Genomic DNA, 22,987 nt, shown 5'->3' with positions numbered 1-22,987 from the left:
TGACCTGAACCCCATATGGAATCTATGGGATATTTTCAAGAGAAAGATTACAAACAGTGGATCCAACAATCCAGACGAGCTGAAGACTCAATAGTGCTTCAGCAGAGCCACAGGCTGATCGCTTCCATGCCATTCCTCACTGATGCTGGAGTTTGTACTAAACGAGCCCTGACCAAGTATTGAGTGCATAAATGAACATACTTTAAAGAACTTGAACTCGTTGGCCTAATGGTTAGAGAGTTGGACTCGTAATCCGAAGGTTGCGGGTTCGAGTCTCGGGCTGGCAGGGATTGTAGGTGGGGGGAGTGAATGTCCAGCGCTCTCTCCACCCTCAATACCACGACTGAGGTGCCCTTGAGCAAGACACCGAACCCCCAACTGCTCCCCGGGTGCCGCAGCGTAAATGCTGCCCACTGCTCCGGGTGTATGTTCACTACTGTGTGTGTGTGTGTGTGTGTGTGTGTTCACTGCTGTGTGTGTGTGTGTGTTCACTGCTGTGTGTGTGTGTGTGTGTGTTCACTGCTGTGTGTGTGTATGTTCACTACTGTGTGTGTGTGTGTGTGTTCACTGCTGTGTGTGTGTATGTTCACTACTGTGTGTGTGTGTGTGTGTTCACTGCTGTGTGTGTGTATGTTCACTACTGTGTGTGTGTGTGTGTTCACTGCTGTGTGTGTGTGTGTGTGTTCACTGCTGTGTGTGTGTGTGTGTGTGTGTGTGCACGTTGGATGGGTTAAATGCAGAGCACGAATTCCGAGTATGGGTCACCATACTTGGCTGAATGTCACTTCACTTAACTTTTCTGTTTTGCAAATTCTTTTTTTTTTAATTGATCTTAGGAAATATTCTAATATTTTGAGATACTGGATTTTTGACTTTCATGAGCTGTAAGCTCTAATCATCAAAATTAAAACAAAAACTTTTGAAATGTTTACTTTACATTAGGGCTGTCAACGTTAACGTGTTAACCCATGCGATTAATCTAAAAAAAATTACGCGTTTTTTAACACAAATTAATCGTTTGATAAGGTTTGACTCCAACTTCTTGCCGTCATCGCAGCGCGGAAGGTAATCATTGCCTGCGTCCCAATGTGCATGCTATCCATCCTAAATTCTATGTGATATTAGTAATTTTCAATACTATTTATGGCAGATAGAGTGTGGTTGGTATAGTATGCACACTGGGACGCAGGGATTATGAGGCGCCGGGTTCAACAAACGTGAAGCGAACGCGGAGAGAGAGAGAGAGTGCAAGAGATATGTATACTCATATGTGATAAGGGTAACAGTGAACCAGTGTTGCCAAGGTCGCGGTTTTCCCGCACAATTAGGCTATTTTGAAAATACAGTTGTGGGAAAAATGACAGAGCCGTGTGTTGCATTTTTTTGGGCTACTTTTATAATGTACCGTGGCCGCCCAAATTATACACATTTGATCGCAAAAGGAAGTTATTACCAACACTCGATGGTGGTTTAAAGTGAGTTCTGAGTAAAAGTGCACTATTAATCTCATAAATTGTCTTATGTAGCATGATGCTAATGTTAGCTCTAATGCACCTGCAGAACAGGTCCAATTCTTCTTCATTATGCATTTTATCATAATACTTCATGTAAGGTCGCAAGAAAATGTTTTGTTGTATTTATTTAGAAATACTTTTGATAATAGTTGGGTAAATGTGTACTGGGATTGAAGCGATGTGGCTCGGTAAACGTTTTATTGCCAGTATAAAGGCTGATAATGACTGAATTAAAACAAAAGTATAATAAGGATTAGCCTATGTACCTGGCGGAGATGTGAAACGTTCTGTTTCCTTAAACTAGTTTGTCATGCATTCCTTTATTTCAACACATTTACAGGTAAATCCTAGTATTTTAAATTTGTGATTACATTTTTTAATCGATTGACAGCACTACTTTACATGTAATGAATCTAGAAAATATGAAAGTTTAACTTTTTGAAATGTTACCAAAAAAATATATATTTTCACGATATTCTAATTTTTTGAGATGCACCTCAAATGCAATCGTCACGGGTCGCCGAGGAGTTCGAAGGAATATGAAGGAGGTAGAAGATCCAAAATAAACAGTCTTTTAACGACTCCACAAAGAAACATGCGTCCACTTATAACAACGTTAGACAGGACAAAGAAACGGGGGAAACTGAACGCTTATAAAGACATGGTACAAAGGAGCATACAAGATAATTAATACAAGACAGGTGAATAGAATAAACAATGATTAACTAATGACAGGAAACAAACCATAAAAGGGCAAAACGGAACTAAACAGGAACACACTCGTGAAAAAAAATTAAAAGAATTTAAATTTAAAGAAATTTACATTAACTTTACAATTAATAACAAAGGTTTATATGTGTGTATTATTTTGTATTAATTTATTAAGTATTTTTAAATACAAGTTTAAAGTATATTGCAAAAATATCTGTAGTTTTACATTATGGGAGGATAATTTTTATTTATTTGAACTTTTATACTACATACAGTAGTAATATAATATAACAGTAATTTTGTATCACTCCATTATTCACATTCATCATGGGATGAGCTGCTCATTCACTTAATTTAAGAATGTGTTTTAGTATATTTTTTTGTTTAATTTTCTAATTTTGGCTTCAAGTCAATGAATGTTTTTGCAGTCATAATGGAGGAAACGACCAGAAAAAACTTCAGTAAGCAAAGCTCGGCTCTTCAGTAGGAAATAAAAGCTCTGAGAGAAACTGAGGGGGAGGAATCAGAGAGAGACGTGATGAGAGGCGGTCAGGAGGTGAAGAGCAATCACAACAAAGACAAACGTCAACCAGCGGAAGAAAATAGAGAAATAGAGAGAAAATGAGCGAGACAGACAGACAGATTGACCAACAGATTGCTTCTCACATACCTGCTGCAACACTGATTCTTCCACTCAATTAGAGCCGCAGCGATTCCAGTCTCCTGACACACACACACACACGCGCGCGCACACACACGTGCACACACACACTCTCACACACACACACACACACTCACACGTGCACACACACACACTCTCACACACACACATGTTGGGTTTCCATGTTTTATGGGGACATCCCATAGGCGTAATGGTTTTTATACTGTACAATCTGTATGTGCTATTGCCCTACACCAACCCTACACCTAAACTTAGCCCTCACAGGAAACATGCTGCATTTTTAGATTTTCAAAAAACTTTATGCTGTATGATTTATAAGCTTGTTTCCTCATGGGGACCAAAAAATGTCCCCACAAGATTAAGATTTACTGGTATTACTATCCTTGTGGGGACATTTGGTCCCCAGGACGTGATGAATACCAGGTGCACGTGCACACACACACACACACACACACACACACACACACACACTCACTCTCACACACACACACACACACACACACACACTCACACACACACACACACACACACACACTCATACTCACACACACACACGCTCTCTCTGTGTCTCTGTGCTGTCAGATCGGTGTATTTTGGGTGGCTCTGTGGTCTCTAAGAGCTGCTGAAGGGCCGTTTTGGCTCGGCGGGCCGCAGCATATGGTGTCTTTCTCTGGCCGGGCCCCACGGCTCTCAGCAGGGTCATTAAGAGCCAGTCTGTCAGCGGCGGCTCCTGCCCTCCTCAAGTGTGAATGCAGTGCTCATAAATGCAGTGCTCTTCGTCTTCATCTGAGGGAAACACAGCACTCGCTCATTCTGGATGTAAACAAACTGAACACACAGAAACTCAGTTTGTCCCGCAGAAGTGTGTGACATCATGTAAAACAGCTTCTGTTTCAGTGGATAATACATTATAGATAATATTCTGAAATAGATTTGTAGTGATGATACTTCAGCCACTACAGTATGTTCAGATTCTGCTTTAAGAATTAATTCTAAACTAATTTTTAAATGAAGCAGAGATCTTTAATAAGCACCCAGATCTGCTGGAGAGGATCAGATCTTCAGAACAGGAGCAGCAAGAGATCTTGAGCTGGATACTATAGGAAAAAACTATATATATATATATGTATATACATACACAGGGCTTGACATTAACACCTGCCAAATGCGGGTAGATTTCAGCAGTGGCGGGTAACACAGTCACTTCTACTGGCCACTCTGGCGGGTTGAATATTATATACAGTAAGAGCTCGACATCAATGCTTGTCCGGGACAAGTAGATTTTTTGAATGGGCAAGTGAAAGAAGAAAATTTTACTTGCATGAACGGACAACTAATCTGATTAAAACATCTAATTGCACCGAAATTTCAGCGAGAATGGTTCTGATTTTATTACATTTGGTGTAAACGGCGATTGATAATGGATAATCAGTAACAATAAGGTGGTGCCAGTTGAAGCTCAGTATATGAATTTGTGTTTATTGAAAGGATATATTGTCAACGTTTACTATTTTTGCTCCTTTTGGTTAATGAAAATAGTTCCAAACAAAGATCACAGCTGAACAGTCGCGCATGTCTGAGCAGCACACAGCGGTGCGTTGTGAAATTAATGATTCGCGTTTTTGAATTTTGAATCATTTGAGTGAATGATTCAGTGGTTCATTCATAAGGACAGGCACTTGCTTCATTCTCGAATGAATCAGCTGTCTGAATGAATCGTTTGAAGGCATACTTCAATGACTCATTAATTAAGATTGCTGCCACCTACTGACGGGTTACTTTAATAGTAGCCTATCTATGCATTTTTTCCAACATTTCATATTTGTATATAAAAAAATATATATGTTTTACATTTACATTTAGTTATTTAGCAGACGCTTTTATCCAAAGCAACATACAAATTTATGCTGTTATAATTTTGCTTGCAGTGTAAATGCATCTGAACGCCGCTCCAGTCACTTCTGTTTCTGGAAAGATCAATTTTGTAGATAGCCTACTGATTTCATATGATTGGTAACAGCCCTATATTATCTTATTATATTAAGTAGCGATTTTGAGTTCATGATTCAATTCGATTCACAATTTTATTTTTATTTTTTACAAAATGAGATTTAAGACAAATTATAAATTATTGTGTCCTTTTATTATTGCTTGGACAAAATGCAGCACATTTCTTCAATGAAATTTAAATATAACACTATAATAATATACTAATATAGCAGTTGCATATTATTGCATATTATTATTCTATTCTCCTCATTTGTGAGTCGCTTTGGATAAAAACCTCTGCTAAATAACAAAATTTAAATATAATGTAAATAACAAAACTGCATTGAAATTTTAAAACAAGCTCCAAATCAACTTAAGTAACACAAATAAAAGAAATCTCTTCATATAAACAAAATAAGGCTTTGTCTGTGCTCTTTCTATTTAAAATGAGAGGCAACCACTGCCTTTTAATCATGATCCAAACAAAGATGCTGCATACATGAAACATAAAATAGATTGTATAATTTCTAAATTTGAAGCAAAAACTGAATGGTCTGACTTCAGTTTTGTGAAACTACTGTATACATGAAAAATATCTGCATGAAATGAAACAGAAGACGAGCTGAATGAGACGCAGATTCACTTTCTGCCAGCAGGTGGCGCTTTAAGCATTTCCTTGGTTTCTGCTGTAAACAAAGCAGCACTGCACTTATGAACATTAATATGCATTATACAGAGGCAAGATGAAAAGAAAAAATACCATCTAAACTTTTCTAAAGACAGTAAGTTCCCCTCAGACACACATTCATATCTCCTACCCCTAATTGAATCACGATTTGTTTAGCATCTGATTTGAATCGTCACGTTTGAATCGATTTTCAACCGGCTTGCGGTTAATCATTATAATATCCCTAATATTAAGTGAAATTATTTATAAAATGTAAGAATTTGATATGAAAAATAATGCATGCATTTAATACGGTTAGAGAAAAATGCTCTTTAAATAGATCAAAAATTAATTCTAAAAATTCCAAAATTCTAAAATTACAAGATTAAAGTCGTAATATTTTCAGAATAAAGTCAAAATTGTGAAATTAAAGGTGAAATATTTGATTAAAGTAGAAATTATGAAAATAAAGTCCAAATATTTCATGAATAAAGTCGAAATATTACGAGAATAAAGTCAAAATATTTTGAGAATAAAGTCAAAATTACAAGAATTAAATCATAGCAATTAAAGTAATAATATTTTGAGAGTATATTGCGCATACAAATGGCCTGGATTGGGAGCACCGGGAGAAATTGCCAAGCTACTGGAATTGATTTGAATATATGTGGGATTATTATCAGAAATCATGTGTCATATACTAGCAGGGACAGTATGCTTAGAAATAATATTTCATGTCTTCGATTGCATTCATTATTTGTAGTGCGCCAGCCACCCAATAATAACAATAAGCTTCGTGCTTTTGGTGTTTTTAATATAAAACAAAGTCTCAGCTTCCAAAATCTGTCAGTTTTATCATGAAATACAAATTATAAATGTGTTTTCCTGTTATATTTCATGTTATAGCACATTATAAACATAAAGGAACATCAGAAGGCATTAAAAACAGTATAGCCTAATTTAATTAAACAAATGTCTCATTGTTATCAGAAAGATTGATTCACATGCCGCTTTAACGGAGGCGAATACAGCAATCTGTCACGTCACTTTAAAGAGCGTGAAAAACACATTATTTCGCTATAAAACTGACAGAATTTGAAAGATTTGCATCTCTCATTTGCATGCGCAATATAGGCTATACTCTCAAAATATTATTACTTTAATTGCTACGATTTAATTCTCATAATTTTTACTTTATTCACAAAATATTTTGATTTTATTCACAAAATATTTTGATTTTATTCTCATAATATTTCAAAATAGTCTAAATATTTTGACTTTATTCTCGTAAATTCGACTTTATTCTTAAAATATTTCAACTTTATTGTCATAATTTTAACTTTATTTTCAAAAATATTTTTACTTTATTATCAAAATATTTCTACTTTATTCTCCTAATTTCGACTTTATTCTCGAATATGCTCTAAAAATGATATAACTTTAAATATTTTGACTTTATTCTCGTAATTTCAACTTTATTCTCATCATTTTAATTTTATTGACTGACTGTTCTCAAAATATTTCAAAATAAAGTCTAAATATTTTGACTTTATTCTCGTAATCATAATATATATATAATGCAGTCATAATATATATAATTTTTATCAATAATTTTATTATATATAGTATGTATAATATTTTTATGTAATAATAGTTTTAAATAGGATATTTTGTTATTTTGTTATGCAATATGTTTTGTTAATTGTAAAAAAAAAGTATTTTTAAATTGTGGGTGTACGTATTTTTTAAATAATATATTCATAATTGTATGTATCAAAATATTTATGTATCAAAAAAGCTTTATTTTTAAGGATGGATTGATTATGTTGAGTTGAAGGCATATCGTGGAGAATTATCATCAAATTACATGCAGTTTATTTTCTGTGTGGATTAAACAGTAATATGTGGTAAAGGGTCAGATATATGTGTTGTGTTTACATTAAAACATGATCACAATCACATCTGCCGGTTATTTTGATAAAGCAGGTATTGACGTGAATCCGTTCTGACGGCTCATTAACATCTTGATAAGGGACTTAATCAGTTCTGCATATGAAAGGGTGGCTCTAATAGGCGGCGTCTGGATTCATCACACCCAACATAAATTACCTGCCAAACAGTCTGTAATTGAAGCCCAAAAATGTGTGAAAATGAGCCGCTCTGTAATGAAACTCCTCCTGATCGCAGCAGATGCTGGAGATATTCAATATGACATTTTTCAGATGTTCATCATAGTCAGCACTGATGGATGAGCAGATGAGACGGGCGTTTAATCAGGCGCTGTGACCCGGTTTAGTGTGTGCTGTGTGATTGTTATTAAATCCCTGTTTGATAGTTATGCTTGTACAGATTTCATACAGAAGCTGTTTCAAACATGCTGTCTACTGCCTTCATAGGCTGCTAACTTTCAAGGCAGCATCTAAACTAAAATACAAGCTTATTTGTGTATAACCTAGAATAGATCAGACTCCTCAAGTGTGTGATTTTGAGTGCCCTACATAGGCAGCATCTCCGTGTTCTACTTCACATGAAGCACACAGAGAATTAGAGTTAGTTCCATCAGTCAATGCTGATGTTTGCATGTTATTCTAATCATTTTCAAATACAAACTACAAAAATGAATGTTCATACATCACAATAATTTAATATTTTTCATTTGATATTATTATATTTTATATGTTAAATTATCATGATAGTTGTGCCTTTTTACTATGTTATATTTGTATATTTTCTTATATGTTAAACTATTATGATAGTTGATTTATGATATTATGACATTTTTTATATGTAAAAACACATTGTAATCACCGCAGTAGCATATATATTAATTTCATTAAATCACAGACAATCACATTAAGCAATATTGCAATATTGATTTTATTTGGATATAATTCTGTTGTCATTTCTCTGCTCGTCTCCTCGTCTCGCTCTGTCATGTGACTGTGGGGCAGTGAGTGATGAATAATTCACTCAGCTTGACCTCTGACCCCCTCCGGAGACCCGCGGAGCGCTTTGAAGCGGCATACGCCTTCGTTATGAGCCGTTAATGTCAGCTGACCGCTGCGTTACCATGACGACCGGCCCGGGACGAGGACAGGACATCCTCCTCCTCCTTGATTGCCTTCATCATCGGTGACCCCTCGCCGCCCGGTTTCCTCCCATCCATTAGTCGCTCAGAAGCGGCTGCGCTGCTGTTCCTCTGGAGTGATTAGTGGCTCTGTCGTGCATGAACCGCCCCGCGCCGGGGAAATGATAGCCTCTCTTTGTTTAGCTCAGGATTATTGACTGCAAATTACACCGGGGTGAAGCTGCGCCGCTATTTCTGTCCCGTCAGAGCGCCTTAAACACCCCAGCGCAGGAAGTCAAGCCTGTTTAAGTCAAACGGGTTAATTAAACGCCTCGGCACCTGGAGGACACTTCATGACTCTCCTCTAAGAGCTGAGATCATCATTTACAGTTAGGCCACATCGAACCCATGACCTCTCTGTTGCTAGAGTCAGAATCTGAATCAGTTAAGCTTAGAAGATGTTACAAGTAAATGTCCACCGACAGAGAGCTGTTCCCAGGGTTAAACTGGGATTTTAGAGGTGGCAAAATCATTAGAGATTCCCTGATCTGACAAATATCCACAAATATATATTTTTATGATATATATATATATAGACATACATAAAAATATACAACTATCATGACATTTTAACATATATAAATATATACAAATATAACATCATGATAAATATACATAATATTTGTATGTTAAAACATCGTTGTATATTTTTCATATAATAACACTTAATATCATTTTAACATGGGAAAATATACAAATATAAACTATGATATATTAACAAACTGTACATATAAAAATATACAACTATCATGATAATCTAACATATAAAAATATACAAAAATAATATCATGTACATGTTAAAATATCACGATGGTTGTTTTTATGATATTTCTGTCTTTTTATGATATATTTGTATATTTCTATATATTAAAATATTGTAGTGGCTGCATATTTTCCATATATTTTAACATCTATACAGATATACAAATATAATATCATAACATATATAAATAATTACAAATATAATTTTTATTTAGTCATTTAGCAGACGCTTTTATCTAAAGCGATTTACAAACGAGGACAATGGAAGCAATCAAAATCAACAAAAGTGATGTAATGATAATTGTATTTTTCCTGATATTTATGTATTTTGTCAAAATATCATGATAATATATACATTTTTCATGTTAATAATATTTTTCTGTATTTTGATATTTTTCTGTATATTAATATGTACATCATGATAGTTGTATATTTTATTATATTATATTTGTGTATGTTCAAATATCATGGTTATATTTTAAGATTTTTGTTTCTTTAAGAAGTCTCCTGCTCATCAAGGCTGCATTTATTTGATCAAAACACAGAATAAACTGTAATATTGTGAAATATTATTGCGATTTAAAATAACAGTTTTCTATTTTAACATACTTTATATATGTATATGTAAATACATAATTTATTTCTGTGATGCAAAACTGAATTTTGTATTTTTTGGTATTTTTTTTTTTAAAGATGCATAGATAAATAATGGCATAATGCTTAATGTAATGAACTAAAAAAAACGGAAGAGAGCATTATTGTAGCCGTCTGGCACCAATACATTTATAATATAGGTATCTGGAGCATAGAAAACAATTAAAATCAGTTGTAGTGGTAGCTGTATTTTATTAGCATGGCTACAGAGATGCTGCTATGAGTGAGTACATTCACTAAACATGGACTAGACCAAACAGAACTGGCCTGTACATGGACAGATGGGATTGACAGACAATCATCTTCTGCTCTGTCTGAACTGAAGGCTCAGTTTAACCCATGACTGTCGCTGTGATATGAAATGACTCGCGCTGTGATATTTACATGAATGCATTTGTCACGTGCTTTTATTCAAAGCGACATTTAAAAAAAATGTGTGTGTTTTGTGCAGGTCTGGCCCGTGCGAAGTCGGTCCCCAGCCACACGTACTCTAATGAGGTGGTGACGCTCTGGTATCGTCCTCCAGACGTGCTGCTGGGATCCACAGACTACTCCACCTGTCTGGACATGTGGTGAGTCTCCAGCACGTCTGCATCCATCACCCTCTGCTCCCATACTGCAACTCATCACACGGTGTAGCGCTCACACCCATGCAGCTCACCAATGCACTGCAAAAAGCATTTTTTCTTGTTTTGCAGTTAAAATATCTAAATGTCCTGCAAATAAAACCTGAGAAATAAAATAATTGTTTTTAGAGAAGTAGAGAAAGATTTAGTGAGGTTCATGCATTATGACAGTGGGAGGAAAAATAGTTTTCTAAAGAATCTCTTTTTTTCATCTGCTTACACACAAACTCTTTCCTTGTCACACAGTTTCTGAAAGCTGACACTCAAACAGCAGAAGCACACACCAAACCTGCAAAACCAGACACTAATTCTCAGCCTTTGACTCAGTTTTCAATCACGTTTTGCTAAACACAACACAGTTCTCTCTGTAACACACACAAATCTGACAGGAATTAATATTATGGCAAAGGTGTTTGCAAATGTTTGCTTTTGAGATGTGTTTGTGATATTTTGAATGCAGTGCTTCATTTTACAAGAGATGTGATGCATTTGACATTTTGTGTGCAGTTCTTGGATATCTGTGTCAAGTTTTGAAAAAAGAGGCAAAGTTTTGAAAATGTGTGTAAATAGCTGAAAAAAACTGTAAGATGTCTAAACATTCTGAAAACAAACCATCAGAGACAAAATGACACAAGATTGCATTCAAAGAAATCAAAGTTCATGGACAATGACAGCAGCATGAGAAATACATATATGTATATTTTATATATATATATATATATATATATATAATATTATTATTATTATTATTTAAAAAAAATTTTTTAAACATCCCTGAATTAAAACCAGAGGAAAAATGTCACAAGATTATTTTCAGAGAAATCAAATATATATAAATGGATAACTTTATTACAAATTTTAAAGTTTATTTTTCTATCATCACTGGCAATTATTCTTTTTAAAAGAATAAACCTCACTAAATTGGCTAGGTCTTTTCACATTAGGGGCTCTTTTTCTGATATTTCTCATCACAGAAGCTCTTTCTTCTTCTTTAGTCTGTTTAGTTGCAGTTTTTCTATCATGAGCATCTCTCTCATTCTCTCTGAGTGTGAATCGATGCTGAGCGCACTGGAGCGTTGCAGTGTTTTCCTCTCTTGAGTGGCAGTTTCACAGATGCTGCACAAATCAAGTCATTAGAATCGCAGCCAGACACTTGTGTGTGTGTGTGTGTGTGTGTGTGTGTCCGTCCCAGTCCAGAAGACCTTCACACTCATGCTCTCGTGTCTCAGGGAGCGGATGAGCAGAATGCCACTCAAATGTCACAAAAATGTCACGTAATCTCAGTTTGGACACGTCAAATTGAAAGTGAAAATGATATCCGCTTGGTTATTGAGTTTAAATTATATCCTGAAATATAAATGATATTTTTCAGGGGGGAAAAAAAACTGAATAAGGGTGAAATTATGTGGATTTGCAATTTCAGTCTAGTGCAACCGAGAGTGTGATAATGTTAGAGTAATGTAATGAGAATGGTTATGCACATGGATAAAATCTCGGTCATATGTCAACATTTGCATAAGGAATTAAAATCATAAATCATTTTCAAATAAGGTGAGAATCAAACTTTAAATTAAACCTCAGTGTCCTGCAGTGCATAGTAATGCGCTAACAACCACTCGCCATAACAAACAGATGAAATGTAAAACTTATTGATTAAATGCACATCATATATTTGATATAATGGTGATATTGAACCGCCAGAATGTTATTGATATTCTGCATGCAAATGGCAAATATTTTTGACTATTAGATACATCCATAATTCCCCAGTTAATGAGTAATAGACATAACATTTTGTAAGTTTTCTGAAATTACATATGCACAAATTTGCATAAATTTCTAGAGCATAAATCTGAACACTGAATAAAAGCCAGGTTCAAAATTGTTTGATTTAACGTTTCTTTCTGTTTTTATCACTCCATAAATCAGAAAATACTATCAACACAGACAGAAAACACATTTTCACCATGTTTTTTGGAATAAAATATTAGATGAATTATATATGAACAAGACTTCAGAATACAAACAGGAGTAAAACTGTAACGTGCTGCTAAAGTGAAAACTCACTGCCTTTAAAGATATGAATTGTAATTGAGATGCAAACAGATAAATAAACACCCATGTGTGCATTTTGCATGTTTTCTCTCCACTAATCTGAATGAAGACGTGTTATGGAAGCAAAATAGCACAAAATTGCATAAGAAAACAGTGGTTTTGTCTGTAATGTCATGCTGTAAATAAAGATCTGGAGTGAGTGGGCTGTATCCGGGGGTCTGGCGGTCTAAAGATGAGGGAGGAGCTGCTGTCTGGGAAATGAGGCTTGCTCTCAGGACCGCAGCTGCAGCACCGCTGGCGATTACAGAGAGGGAAGCAGGAGCAGGTGGTCCGCTTTCCACACGGCTGCAGGTGGACACACATGTGTAATGCAGTCAGTCAGGATGAGGATTAGCACACGCTCGTCTCTCTGCCGACTGAAAGCTGACATCTTATCAGCCGCCTGCCAGTCAGATCCAGACACAAATACACATCACATCCTCGTTTGAAATGCTCTGTTGTGGAGACGGATGGACTGGTGCTGGAAGGCTGGTTGTGTTTTTCACTGCTGGTGTGTGTTTGTGTGGCTCTTGCTCGTTTGCTGTCAGAAGGACAGCCGTGTGCACTGGACTAGAAAGTGTCAGGAAACAATCGCATGCTGACGAACGGAGACGATGAAACACACCAGCATTACATTATATCTACCAGGGTTGTTATATGAAATAATAAAGCATAAAAGTCATATATTTTTAAATTTTTCAATGCAATATTTTTGTTTTTCATTTCATTTTTCAATGCTCAATGTACTAAAGTAACTCTCAAACAAAAACTGAAATAAAAGATGCATAAAAACTCTATAAAAAACAAAAACTACTGAAAACGACAAAAGCACCCAACAAAACAGCTAAAACTTAATATAGACTTAATATAAAAATAATGTATTATTCAGAATATTAATAAACATTTTAATAGACTGATACAAATGACTGTGATATCTACACATTCACACATGTGTATATGTTATTTGAGTATTATTTGATTTTACATCAATAATAGAATAATAGAATAAAATAAATCAGAATAAAACTAATTTTGGCGTTATACAATGTTTGTCTCTGTGAGCAGGATGAATGATGACTGATATAATGCTACTTTATCATATGATAATTCATAATTTAATGATATATTGTAGTAGTGTGAGATGCACACTAAGTGTGCCTCTTTATTTTATTTTACTTAGCATTTGCTCAAAATTCTGTCAAATATTAGAAAACAATCTTTCTCAAAATTAGCAAACAATGCTGATTATAACACAGGCCTGCTTTTTTTGTTTTGCCTAATATGACCTTATTTGATGATGCTTTAAATATGTCAATAATAACTCTCTATCACAGTGTGTTCACAAAACAAGAACAACATTTAAATAATAGTAGCAGTCAAATATCAAAAGTTATGGTTTAATGACAAAAAGTAGTAGTATAGTCTACATAGGAGTGGAAAAATATGTTCAAATAGTCCATTTAATGTCAAAGAATTTTACATAAATACAAGTATATAAATAAGCTTTTTTCTACAAAAATCTGTGATTTTCTGTGGCTGTTTGGATGCTGACAACGTTCACATTTTCCCCTGTAACTGCCCATAATTCTAACAATGAAATCAGGGTTAGAAATAAAATGTAATTGATCAAATAGCTGTAAGTGGCTCAGATGAAGGCAGGAATCATGTGTTTGTGGTGTTTTTCTGCTGATTAATGGAGAATACAAGACTTTTTCACCACACAAATGATTCTCAAAAACAAAAATGCTACAAAATTCATCATATTAAGTGAGAAAGAGTGATGGGAAAGAGCAAAATAGACACTTTTTCTGGAATCAGCAGCTCAAAATGATTTGGATTTCATTCAGCAAATATGATGCAGGACGGTGTGATCACATATTTCTTTCTTTCTCTCTTTGCTCTCTCTCTCCGTCTCATCTTCCCGTGTATCTGTCAGACTCGGTTCATCTCACATGGGTTCAGAACAGGTCATTCATGAGCAAACTGATCCTCTAAACCAGGATGTTTCCCAAACTGATGTTCACTGCAGGGGATTTAAATAGATATATTTTATTTAGAATAAATAAATCTTAAAATGTGAAATTAAAACAATTAATTGAAAAAATAAAAAATGTATTTATATTTTGGATACCTTATATCTTTAATTTGAGTTAAAAAATCCTTTAAAGAATGTCATTAAATTGCAACATAATTACTTTGTGTATTACATTTGGGTTTACGTTAGTAATCATATCACCTTTTTCACCACTTGAGAGTTTGAAAGTAAATGAAAATTAGAAGTTTATCCCTGGAAACTAGCTGAAATAAAACAAGTTTACATTTTTTAATATTTGATTTCAGTCAACAATTATAGTATATTATTTCAAGTAACGTTTTTATGGTTTTAGATTTAGTTATCCTTAATAACCCTGTCTCAAGTAAATATTTGAACTCAAAGTGATAAACTCCCTGATATAAACCCTTGCTCTGAATGTTTAATTGCACTGATGCTTACATGCAGTTACAGTAACACAACAATCAAGATCATTCCTGCATTTCCAGAAATGTTTGCCATGTTCATAAATCTCTGAGCATTAAAATCTTTGAAAGACAGCTTTGCATTAAAACATTCTGATATTCATGGCATAAATCACAGTTTCACTTTCTGAAGGTTAGAGAGTCAGTGGTGTTGGTTTGTGTTTCAGGGGAGTCGGATGCATCTTCGTGGAAATGATCCAGGGAGTGGCGGCGTTCCCGGGCATGAAGGACATTCAGGATCAGCTGGAGAGGATATTTCTGGTAAGTGTCTCCCTTTGTCTCCGCTCGGCTTTCCTCTGCGTTTAATGCCTCGGGTGCTGGATGAAGAGAAATTCTCCATGAATACAAAGATATGGAGTGATAGACGACTGTACACAACTCTGTGAGGTCATGCATATTACATCTCATGAATCCTGTGATCATTTCTCCTGTCATTTCCCATAACGTCCGCTCTGATAATTGAAGCAGAGAGTAATGGATTCATATTCACCCTCCGAGTCAGGTAAATAATTCATACAGACAATTACTGAGATGAATAGAGCGGGTGGCCCGGGGTTCGTGGGTGAGACAGATGCCCGCGGGCCGTGAGGGTCAGCGGCCAAACGTATTTACAGAGGGGAATGACAGAAGCAGGGAAAACTGGCTTTATCGATCCACCCACAGAGAAATTCAGCAGCCGTCTGCTCATGTGAGTGAAAAACAAAGAAAGGCAGAGTCTTTGTTTGAGTTTACAGGACGAAACACTGCGGGTTTACCTGTTTAAGGACTAGTTAACATGAAAATGTGACTTCTGTTGTTGTTTACTTACCCTCATGTTATTCCAAACCTGTTTGCTGTTAGTTTTTGAATGTAGCACAAAAGAGAATGTTTGGGAATCAGTGGCGCTTTGGTGACACATTTTTGAATCTGCTGTAGGTTCCATTTTTTTATTTAAATGTAGCAGTATAGAATAGAATCTAGTTACATAATGACAGAATGCTGTATTTAAACTCTGTTTTAATACATATTGTTCTTTTAAACATGCATTTCACAGTTCATGATGAGGATTGTTACACAAAACAATTTTGCAGTGAAAATCACTTTATTGTTGAGTTTAGTTTTAACGTATTTTTTGCACTTTTTTGCACTGCCAGTTATGAGTTTTTTTTACTTTTTTGCATGTTAAGCGCCTCGTTTGAGAGTTATTCTGTAGATCTGAACCCAAACTAGAGCAGAAGTTGAGTTCTGCGTCCTTGAATGAAGGACGTCTTTGTTCAGAAATGCTGATTGTTTGATTTGGCCCCGTTACGACCCCCCCCCTCTGTCTAATTAGGCTTTGGCTGGTGCTTGTTGTTTGTGTTTCCTCTTTGTCAGGTGGGCGCTTGATGAATCTGGAGGAGCGCAGGGCGTCTGGCAGCTCGTCACTGTTCTCTGACGCTGACATTTTCATTCCTGCCTTGTTTTCCCATTCCTCCTTCCTGAGCGACCTGCGGCTGTCAGTCTGGCCTGCATCGTATCTAAGACTTCTTTCAGAGATTATCCTTCAGTAATGCTTTCCAAAGGCCAGACTGCTTTATGCTGCGAGTAAAGGAGGCCAGCGCTTCTGACCTTCTCATTGACATTCTGCTTCCACGGCTGTTTACAGTCACACGCTTGTGTTTGTGCGTTTCATTTCATCTTTATTTGGCTGTTTTCAGCTGGAGATAAACTCATTACGTCAAGGTTAATATCCACTTTACGCTTGTGATGCATTTCGTATCCCATCATGCACAGCTGTCACACATGAAAGAGGCCAAACAAAATCTCTTTGTGTTGCTCATTATTGTGGCTGAATCACTCAGGAGACTTTTGATTATGTTGATATGGGCTTGAGGATGAAGAACTGAAATATGTTTTGTCAGTTGTTTCATATTCGAGCGTTGTCTCAGATGGTTTGTCTTAGAGTTTGGTGATTTGAAATGAATGATTGAAGATATTCTAAAGCTTTAGAGGAGACAAATGTGAAATCATTTGAGTCTTTTCTTATGCAAAACATCTTGTTATTTGTGTTGTTCTTTGTGGTGAATCTCATAGGGCAATTTTATTTATGTTTTATTTATACATTTATTTATGTTGCTCACGCTCAGACCATTTAAGATTAGGATGAGTTTGTTTCTTCACCAGGTTTGTAGAAATGTGTCTCTGCATCAGTGTCTCAGCAATAGATGCTCTGCAGTGAATGGGTGCCGTCAGAATGAGAGTCCAAACAGCTGATAAAAACATCACAAGTAATCCACACCACTCCAGTCCATCAGTTAACATCTGGAGAAGACAAAAGCTCAAACAAATCCAGCATTAAGATGTTTTAACTCAAATATGAGTCCATAATCCATAATAACACTTCCTCCAGTGAAAAAATCATCTGGTCTGAATCAGGAGAGAAATCTGCACAGATCAAGCACTGTTTACAAACCAAAACAGCTCTAAACAAATATGTGGCAGGATTTTGATGTGAGAGACAACAGGAGATGGACTATTTCACTGGAGGAAGCGTTATTATGGATTATTTTGTAGGTTTGTATCTTATTCATGGTTGTTTTATATTGGATTCTTCATTTTTCGTATGTGTGTGGGAGCGGGCTGCAGGTAGCTGTAAGTGTGTGTGATGAATTAAAGAAGGCAGACTGGACCAGTGTTTAACTAGCTGTCAGACAGCAGGAGATTACATGTGTTCCTCTGCACCGTATGAATATGGACAGGTCTATCTGCAGCAAACACACACCACCGTCATGTGTGAACGGCTCTCACATGCACTGACATTATAGTGAGCGGTTTGACATTAGAATTAAACTGTCTGCTCTCATTACAGGAGGATGGACTAACACCGACACACACACACACACACACACAGACACACACACACACACACACACAGACAGACAGACAGTTACTTACTACATGTGAAATTACTGCAGCTTGAGACTTGAGAGTTTTTCGGCTGTTATAAGTTGTGATCAAAATGGACATGGATTAGAGTTCATAGTGAAGAAAGGTGTTTGATTACGGAGTCATGCATGTGACATGTGGACAAAAATATATCTATTACAGCCACAAATGATTTACTACCATGAGGAAATTCATTCTTAATTCATGGCCACAGTTTACCTGTCTGATTTTTACATGTTTTATTTGTTTCCACACACTGCAAAAAAACTATTTAAAAAAAAAAACTTATTATTATTTGAGTATGTTTTACAAGAAAACACTATTACTCTCAAAATGGCATGTTTAATTGAATGTCACATGCTTTTTCTTTTTAACTATTTGTGAAATTTACTAGCAATTTCTGAGTGAAAATTAAGTCTACACCAAATTTTTGTTTAATGCACCAATTTTAAGTTGTATGCTTGTTAAAAAAAAAATTATTATAATTATTATAATTTTAAATTATTGCTCATCTAATTCTCAGTAAATTATTCAAGTGCACTAATGATGGCAGACAAAGAGGAGAAGTTTTAATTTGTTAACTAACAATTCTCAAATAATTTAATGTCATTTTAAGTTCATTTCAGTTCAGATTTGTAATTAGTCTCTCCATTTCCAATGATTTATAATGACTCATTTAAGATGATTTGCGGAGCGTTTGAGAACATAATAGACTGGCATTGCTGCATTGGCGTGATAATCATCTAGTAAATGTTGCTAAGGAGCCACAGTTTCCTTTCATATGATATCTCACATGTATCTCAGTGGATCTCAGTTTGAAACAGGTGTCTGTCTCAGCCTGTTCTTCATGACCCAACAGAACTTCTGAAGTGTTTTAGGGTTGGTGCATGTGTCTCTCAGCCCTATAGAGTTGAGTTGAGTTGAGTCGGCCTGGCTTGACCCCACATAACTTTGCATCCAGACTCTCCTGAGATTTGATCTGTGTAAGTGAAGCCGCTCCGCTCTGGCGGGGGAATTAATTACTGCATGTGGGTGGTCGTTGTATTAGCCGGCCGAGGGCATGTGGTGACCTCCTGCCCAGCGGGACCGCTAGCGAAAGGACAGCTTCACTGACGTTGACATTTCAGGAGTGATTGACAGCGAGTCCTGCCACTTTTTTACCAGCTGCTTTTATCCAAAGAAGCTCACAGTAAAGCAGATATAAGTTCAGTGTGCCTGGAGTTCTCCTGGTGACTGGATTTGACAGAGTTTGTCAGGTTAGACCCTAGAGATGTATCGATGAACCGTGAGCCGGTTGAAAATCGATAAAAATATGTGCCGATTCAAATCAGATGCTAAACAAATCGAGATGCAATTGGAGTAGAAATGTATATGAATGTATCTCTGAGGGGAACTGACCGTCTTTAGAAAAGTTACGTGGTATTTTCTTTTCATCTTGCCTCTGAATGATGCATATTAAAGTAGAGTTCATAAGCGCAGCTCTGCTTTGTTTACAGCGGTAAACACTACATCATTGCTGTTCATAAGCGCCACCTGCTGGCAGAGAGTGAACCTGCTTCTCATTCAGATCGTCTGCTGTTTCCTTCAGATATGTTTTATGTACAGTTTCACAGAACTAAAGTCAGACCATTGCGTTTTTGCTTCAAAATTATACAATCTAATTTAGATTAAAAACTGCTCATGCTGCATGTATGCTGCATCTTTGTTTGGATCATGATTAAAATGCAGTGGTTGCCTCTAATTTTAATTGGAAAAAGAGGACAGACAAAGCCTTAGTTTGTTCGATCATGAGAAAATCAAATTGTGAATTGAATTGAATCATGAGTGAATCATTACATCCCTATTAGACCCGTTTAATCCTGGAAAGATATTCCGAGTTTTGTTTCAGACACTTAGTAGCGAGTAAAATAGGTAGTCTTCAGCACGACTGTATTGAGTTGGGAGGTTATGTATATAGTTATTGTTATAGTTACTGCTATCATTATAGTTACTGTAATAGTTACTGTTATCTGCATTGGCTGTTGAACTGCACTGAAGGTGAGAGTGTTGGTGAAGTTCATCGGCACATGTGAGATGTCAGTTCGCTCAGGTTTGTGCTGGTTTTGCTGTCAGACGTGTTCTCCTGACGACTGCTGTCAGTGTGTGCTGTGGTTCATCTTCTCTCAGCTCCCTGCTGATCTGCAAAACACTCGTTTGCCACTCGCTCCCGCAGCCCTGATCTCTCTCCACCCGCTCCGCTTGCACTTCAAAGCATCTCGTCCCTCTCCTCCACCCTCCATCTATAATACATGTGCTGTCACTCAGGGCTCTGTACTCCGGGTGGCTGAACCACATCTGCACCTCCTTCTGTTTCTGAGAGCTTCAGCACAACACGTCCACTACACATCTCACAGAACACCGGCTATAGTTGTTCATATAAATATAGAAGTTAATATGTGTGCACACTTTTATTATGTATTTATATATTTATTCCTATATACAGGTATATATGAATACATATGCTGTTCAAACGTTTGGGATCAGTAAGATTTTTTATGTTTTCTTTTATATTAAAATATTTAATTTTAATTTTAATTGGGTAAACTTTGTGGCATGGTTTTGTTAGACCTCCAGAAAGCATTTGATACCGTTGACCATCAGATCTTGCTGATTAAACTAAAAGCTCTAGGTTTTAACAGTATGGCATGTGAATGGATTCGATCATACTTGACTGAGAGGTATCAAAGAGTTGATATTAACAGCATTCTGTCTGAGGCTAGAGAAATAACGTGTGGGGTGCCTCAGGGTAGTGTCCTGGGCCCATTGTTGTTTCTCTTGTATATAAATGATATGAAATCTGTTTGCAATTGTAATCTTTTTCTCTATGCGGATGATTCAGCCTTGGTGTACTCCCATAAGGATAAAGAAGTTATTGAGAACCATTTAAGTGAGGAGTTAAAGAACATAAGTGAATGGCTGATAGAGAACAAATTGTCTTTGCATCTGGGGAAAACCGAATCTATTCTATTTGGTTCAAAAATAAAGTTGAGTAGGACTCCTGAGCTCAAAATTTGTGTGGGTGGCACCCAGATTGAAGCTAAAAATTGTGTAAAATATTTAGGCTTGGATAGTTCTGTGAGTGGAGAAAGTATGGGTCAAAGGGTTATTATAAAAGTGAACCAAAGAATAAAATTCCTGGCACGTAAGGCTCAGTTTCTAAATAAAGAAACTTTAAAAATGTTAGCAAATGCTTTAATTCAGCCACACTTCGATTATGCCTGTACTACATGGTACAGCAGCACCCCAAAGAGGATAAAAGTTCAACTCCAAACGGCACAGAATAAATTAGTCGGGTTGATTTTAAATCTTAACAATAGGAACGATGTTGGCTCTCCTGAACGTAAGAAATTAAAATGGTTGACAATTGAAAACAGGGTGAGACAGTTGAAACTGAGATTGACACGAAAGATTTTGTATAGGAATGAGTCAAAGTATTTTAAAGATTATTTTAAGCTTATTAGGAACTCTCATAGCTATTCAACTAGAGGTAGTGCCACAGATATAGTTCCTTGTAGATTTAAGAGCTGTTCTGGGCAAAACACCTTGTACACGGCAGCAATGGAATGGAATAAACTCCCAGTTGAGATTAAGTTAAGCCAGTCAGATCATTGTTTTAATAGAGCATGTGGTGAATGGTTGCTAAATGCTAATAAATGCTAATAATCTTAAGGAATATTTATTATTGAAGTGTATGTATTTTGTATATATATGTATGTATTGGATGTGGTTGAATGTACAGGGTACCTTAGTCATCTATAGCTTGCCTGACCATCTTTATCTAGACTACAACGAGGACCACAATGGAAATAAGTTTTTAACTTTCTTGTGTTATCCTCGACAGTTCTGATTAATGTATAATGTCATTGTGATGACTTCATGTTATGCATTTATTTATTTTTACTGTCTAATAAATCAAATCAAATCAAATCAAAAATTTAATATTTAATATTTTTTTAATGGAGTCTCTTCTGCTCATCAAGGCTGCATTTATTTAACCACAAATACAGAAAGATCAGTGGTATTACACAATAATATTGCAATTTCTAATATTGGTTTCCTATTTTAATATACTTTAAAATATAATTTATTTCTGTCAGAAATCATTCTAATATGCTGATTTATTATCAGTGTTGAAAATGTTGTGCTGCTTGATATTTTTTGGAACCTGTGATACTTTTGTTTGATTCTTTGATAAATGAAAATTAGAAAAAATCCCCTTTTGAAAATAACAGGCACTTCAAACAATATTTGTGTCGTTTACATTGTTTCTCCACTAGTGACTTAAACATGGATTTGTCATTGAATCATTCATTCAGGAGATTTGTTCAAAAATGCTGATTCATCTTGTAATGAAACAAGTGAAGTATTTACTGTATGAGTGAGTCATTGAATCATTCATTCAAACCACTTTTTCATAATTTTAAGATTAAAAATTGGTGTATTAAGTAATTATATTTTAAATACAAATATATTCAAATGATTAATAATTCATTTAATTTAATTAAACACTTTTAAATAGACTGCAGCAATTAATATTTTGTCACACATTATTTTGTTTAGTTCAGAATCGTGGGAGAATCGTGATTTCTATTTGAGACAAAAAAAAAATGTGATTCTCAATTTATCCAGCTCTACACAGAATGACAGAATTATGCTGCCATTCAAGCATCAGATATAATTTATGGCAGACGTCAGAAACTC

The 22,987-nt window shown here is 35.7% G+C and overlaps 1 protein-coding gene across 2 annotated transcripts in view; it reads left to right on the top strand.

Annotated features, from left to right (window-relative positions):
• Nucleotides 1-22,987, top strand: part of LOC306887728 (cyclin-dependent kinase 14) — a gene marked incomplete at both ends in the record, with an annotated part of 151,773 nt that overhangs the window by 84,753 nt on the left and 44,033 nt on the right. For both annotated transcript variants that reach the window (XM_079445718.1, XM_079445717.1), the window contains 2 exons: nucleotides 10,558-10,678; nucleotides 15,511-15,604. In XM_079445718.1, the coding sequence (XP_079301844.1) occupies nucleotides 10,558-10,678; nucleotides 15,511-15,604 (215 nt within the window). The remainder of the gene's footprint in view (nucleotides 1-10,557; nucleotides 10,679-15,510; nucleotides 15,605-22,987) is intronic.

Source organism: Barbus barbus (genome assembly GCF_936440315.1).
Source record: "Barbus barbus genome assembly, chromosome: 21".
Taxonomy (NCBI): Eukaryota; Metazoa; Chordata; class Actinopteri; order Cypriniformes; family Cyprinidae; genus Barbus; species Barbus barbus.
This window is presented reverse-complemented; position numbering and strand designations above follow the sequence as displayed.